This window comes from Loxodonta africana, chromosome 1 (genome assembly GCF_030014295.1).
Source record: "Loxodonta africana isolate mLoxAfr1 chromosome 1, mLoxAfr1.hap2, whole genome shotgun sequence".
NCBI lineage: Eukaryota > Metazoa > Chordata > Mammalia > Proboscidea > Elephantidae > Loxodonta > Loxodonta africana.
In genome coordinates this window covers 42,167,004-42,171,525 of record NC_087342.1, presented here as the reverse complement: position 1 = coordinate 42,171,525, position 4,522 = coordinate 42,167,004, and the positions used below count along the sequence as shown (strand labels likewise).

Below are 4,522 nucleotides of genomic sequence, written 5' to 3'. Positions count from 1 at the left end.
CCGAGCGCATCTTGAGGCTGTTTGGCCGCAGGACCCTCGTGCGCGCCCCACAGACACCCACGTCCCAATCACACGTGACTTCCTCCAGGAGCCGCCTGTCGGTCCCCAAGGCTGTGTGCGGCGAGAAGTCGACTTCTGGGCAGTATTTGGCCTCCAGGACCGGAGAATGGGGACAGTGGTCTCACCGGCAGTGTGTGGGCAGGCGGAGCTTGGGGCATGGCAGAAGAGGAACGAGAATGAGCGCATGCAGCGCAGCCCCAGCCACAGCCACCACCCACCTGCCCGCCCCTCCACCTGCTCCCTTCTGTCTCCTTTCCCAGTGTCCAGGTCCCCCGCCCCGCTACCCCAACCGGAAGCCTGCACTAGCAGGCCGTCCCCGCCTCGCCACCCCCAGCTCCGCAACACCCGGCTTTCCCCCTTTTCTGGAAGCCCTAGACAATGCGCACGCCACCACCTCACTCTCGGAATCCCCACCCCTCGCCCGGCTGCAGGGCGGTGCTGATTGGCCGCGGGGCCCGGGTCCAGCCCACCTGCCTGTCTGCGGGGCTTGAAGCATTACGTCAGCTAGGCCAGAGGAACCGAGAAGGGGGGGGGGGGGTCGGGCTGGGGGCGCGGCCTGAGCGGGCGCCCGCCCCCCTCCCCCGGCATAAAAGGCTGAGCTCGCTACTCCTCTGTTCTTCGCCACCCGGTTCCCAAGTGCGGTCTCCTTGCCCTCGCAGTGGGTGTGTAGGGAAGGACAGACAGATCGAGCGGACACCGCCCAGAACCGAGAAGGGAGCTAGCGAGACACCATGCGTGAGATCGTGCACATCCAGGCAGGCCAGTGCGGCAACCAGATCGGCGCCAAGGTGGGCCCGGGCCGGGGAGGGGTCTGGCTGGGGAACCGAGGGTCCCAACGGGGCGCTCACTCCGGGCTAGCCGGGCACGCTTGCCGTCCTGGGCAGGCTGGATCCCCGTAGAGCGTCGCTGCCGCTCAGTACTGCGGGAGTGAGGCGTTGCCACGCCCTAAGCGGATGGCCAGGGCTCGAGGCCACCCCCCGAGGCGGGGGGGGTGGGGGGCTTTCTTTGATTTTTGCTGTACCTCACACGGACGCTCGGCCACCCCCGATTTCGTCTCCTGCTCTGCCCACCCGGTCGCCGGGGAGGCGTGGTGTGTCTGTCTGCGGGGCAGCGCGCTCAACTAGGGTGGGGCCGGGCGACGCGGAGAATGGATTTTGCTTGGTTGAACCGGAGTCTGGCTGCGGAGAGGGGGAGGGGGGATAGGAGAGCGATTGTCGCGCGGTCGAAGTACGTGCTTTGGCTGTAAAATACCCCTCCTTGAATTCTGCCCCACCCCCTTCCCGCTGGCCCGAGTCCCCTGCGCACCCAGCCGCAGCCTCCGTCGGCGGTGAACCCGTAGCCCAGCCCAGCTGCTGCCGCTCGTACCTAGAAACCCTCTGCCACAGGGTGGGCGCCTAGCGCCTTCCTCCTCCCATGGGGACCCCAGCCTCCTGCCACGAGCAGCTGTTCTCCCGGGAAACGCCCAATTTCCATTTTTCTGACCCTGGAAAACCCAAGCCCTGCAGGCTGTGCCCCGGTCAGGCGGCCCTAAAAGCTCCCGAAGATTTGGTTGTCGCAACTGAGTGGAAGGTTTTTTATTGTGAGGTGCGTCTCTGCGGTTGGCTAAATGCAGCCTTCTTCTTGTCGCAGTTTTGGGAGGTCATCAGTGATGAGCATGGTATCGACCCCACTGGCAGTTACCATGGCGACAGTGACTTGCAGCTGGAGAGAATCAATGTCTACTACAATGAAGCCACTGGTAATTGCCTTTACTCCTCTCCCTTTTTCCCCTGGGATGACCCCAGGGGTGTGGCACCTGGGAGGTCAAGACAGAAGGCTTAGGACTCCCCTCTCCACTGCCCTGTTTCAGGGTCTCTGCACTCACCCCAGTCCTTTGAAAGCCAGGTCCTCTTTGTTTGAGCCACAGCAGTGTCTGCTAGGAGGGAGCAGGGTGCTCTGCTTGCAGGTCTCAGTCCAGCTTTTGTCCTGTGCAGGTAACAAATATGTACCTCGGGCCATCCTGGTGGATCTGGAGCCTGGCACCATGGACTCAGTCAGGTCTGGGCCATTTGGCCAGATCTTCAGGCCGGACAACTTCGTGTTCGGTGAGTGACTGCATAGCTGAATGGTGTGGGCTGTTTTTACACTGGGCAGCTCACAGAGGAGGGTGGGGCTGCTGACGGGAGTGTGAGGAACATCCAGTTGTGGGCCAACTTAGTCCTCATATAGGCTAGAAAGTATTTGCCTTTCAACTTATAATAGCCGGGTGTCCTAGCCTTCCCTATTTATAATTATATCCATGACCAAATATTTTAATGTCTGGTCATTTTGGTGGTAACTTGAAAAAATTTTAACTGAGTGCTGACTCACGGGTCTATATTAATAGGTTTAAGATAAAGAATTTAATCCGATCACTAGTGACTGATGAAGTCCTTTTCCCTCTGGCAGGCCAGAGTGGTGCCGGCAATAACTGGGCAAAGGGCCACTACACAGAGGGAGCAGAGCTGGTGGACTCCGTGCTGGATGTGGTGAGGAAGGAGTCTGAGAGCTGTGACTGTCTCCAGGGCTTCCAGCTGACCCACTCGCTGGGGGGTGGCACGGGGTCCGGGATGGGCACGCTGCTCATCAGCAAGATCAGGGAGGAGTACCCCGACCGCATCATGAACACCTTCAGCGTTATGCCTTCTCCCAAGGTGTCAGACACCGTGGTGGAACCCTACAATGCCACCCTCTCTGTCCACCAGCTGGTGGAGAACACCGATGAAACCTACTGCATTGACAATGAGGCCCTGTATGATATATGTTTCCGCACCCTGAAACTGACCACCCCCACATATGGGGACCTCAACCACCTGGTGTCGGCCACCATGAGCGGGGTCACCACCTGCCTGCGTTTCCCAGGCCAGCTGAATGCAGACCTCCGCAAACTGGCCGTGAATATGGTGCCCTTCCCCCGGCTGCACTTCTTCATGCCCGGCTTTGCCCCCCTGACCAGCCGGGGCAGCCAGCAGTACCGGGCCCTGACCGTTCCTGAGCTCACCCAGCAGATGTTCGACTCCAAGAACATGATGGCTGCCTGCGACCCCCGCCATGGCCGCTACCTGACGGTGGCCGCCATCTTCCGGGGCCGCATGTCCATGAAGGAGGTGGACGAGCAGATGCTCAACGTGCAGAACAAGAACAGCAGCTACTTCGTGGAGTGGATCCCCAACAACGTGAAGACGGCCGTGTGCGACATCCCACCCCGCGGCCTCAAGATGTCCGCCACCTTCATCGGCAACAGCACGGCCATCCAGGAGCTGTTCAAGCGCATCTCCGAGCAGTTCACCGCCATGTTCCGGCGCAAGGCCTTCCTGCACTGGTACACGGGCGAGGGCATGGATGAGATGGAGTTCACCGAGGCCGAGAGCAACATGAACGACCTGGTGTCCGAGTACCAGCAGTACCAGGACGCCACGGCCGACGAGCAAGGGGAGTTCGAGGAGGAGGAGGGCGAGGATGAGGCTTAAATTCAGAACTGAAAGCAGGTTAGGGAAAGATGTAGGAGGAAAGCTAGGGGGAGGGGGGCGAACGGGTGAAATCTCTGGCAGTTGAAGAAGCATGGTATATTTAGGTGTGCACTAGGTCTCTGGTGCTCTTCACTGTTGCCTGTCACTTTTTCCCCCCTTTTTTATTTTATTTTATTTTTTGTAATATTGATTACATCAGTGTAACATTTGCAATGTCTCTTAACTAGTGTTGTAATGGCTAAAATCACATAAACGTTTGTGTCCTTGATGGTGTCTGCTCTTCTTTCCCTTTTTCCCTTTATGGAGTTCTTTATTATCAATTTAAATGTAACTTTCAGAACACACTACATTAAATTCTTTTAAATAGGAACGGGATGGCAGGTTCAAATGAGTTCACTCTTTGTATGATAAAATTGAACCAACTACAATCATATCCAGTTTAAGATGGGAGAGCAACCCGAATTTAAAATGCCTTGAAATACATATTAGCTGAAAGGAGCACCTACTTGAAAGCACACTAAATATATTTTCATGTAGAAATCCTGATAAATAGATACCAAAAAGTCCAAACCAGTCAACTCCAGCTCATGGTGACCCCACGTGCATTAGAATAGAACTGCTCCATAGGGTTTTTAAGGCTGTGATGTTTTGCCAGGCCTTTTCCAGGGCACCTTTGTGTGGGTTCAAACCACCAATCTTTCAGTTAGTAGGCAAGCACTTAACCATTTGTACCATCCAGGGACTTCTAGATAAGTAGGTAGGTAGATGGCTGCCATGGAGTCAGATGTGACTTATGGCGACCTCATGTACACAAGAATGAAATGTTGCCAGTCCTGCACCATCCTCATGATTGCACACATGTTCAAGTACCTCCTTGTGGCTACTAAACTAATCCATCTCACCAAGAGTCTCCCTTGCCCTCACTGGCCCTCTGTTTCACCAAACATAGTGTCCTCCTCCAGGGATGAGTCTTT

At 56.6% G+C, this 4,522-nt stretch overlaps 1 protein-coding gene across 2 annotated transcripts; it reads left to right on the top strand.

Moving 5' to 3' along the window:
- Nucleotides 1–657: 657 nt before the first annotated feature.
- LOC100667055 (tubulin beta-2B chain) lies at nt 658–3,816 on the top strand. Of its 2 annotated transcripts, XM_064279937.1 has the most exons (4): nt 658–848; nt 1,690–1,798; nt 2,034–2,144; nt 2,488–3,816. In XM_064279937.1, exons 1-4 carry the CDS (start codon nt 792–794, stop codon nt 3,546–3,548), a joined length of 1,338 nt encoding a protein of 445 aa, XP_064136007.1. In that variant the 5' UTR covers nt 658–791; the 3' UTR covers nt 3,549–3,816. The 2 variants fall into 2 exon arrangements, with proteins under 2 accessions (XP_064136007.1, XP_003417878.3); XM_003417830.4 differs by lacking the exon at nt 658–848 and having other exon boundaries at nt 887–1,798.
- The last annotated feature ends 706 nt before the right edge of the window (nt 3,817–4,522 follow it).

What these genes read in the sequence shown, in the direction of transcription:
- LOC100667055 (XM_003417830.4), top strand. Translation starts at nt 1,474, where the DNA reads ATGGGGACCCCAGCCTCCTGCCACGAGCAGCTGTTCTCCCGGGAAACG. An exon ending in CTACTACAATGAAGCCACTG is followed by an intron (nt 1,799 to 2,033) that starts GTAATTGCCTTT and finishes TGTCCTGTGCAG; the next exon opens with GTAACAAATATGTACCTCGG. An exon ending in GCCGGACAACTTCGTGTTCG is followed by an intron (nt 2,145 to 2,487) that starts GTGAGTGACTGC and finishes TCCCTCTGGCAG; the next exon opens with GCCAGAGTGGTGCCGGCAAT.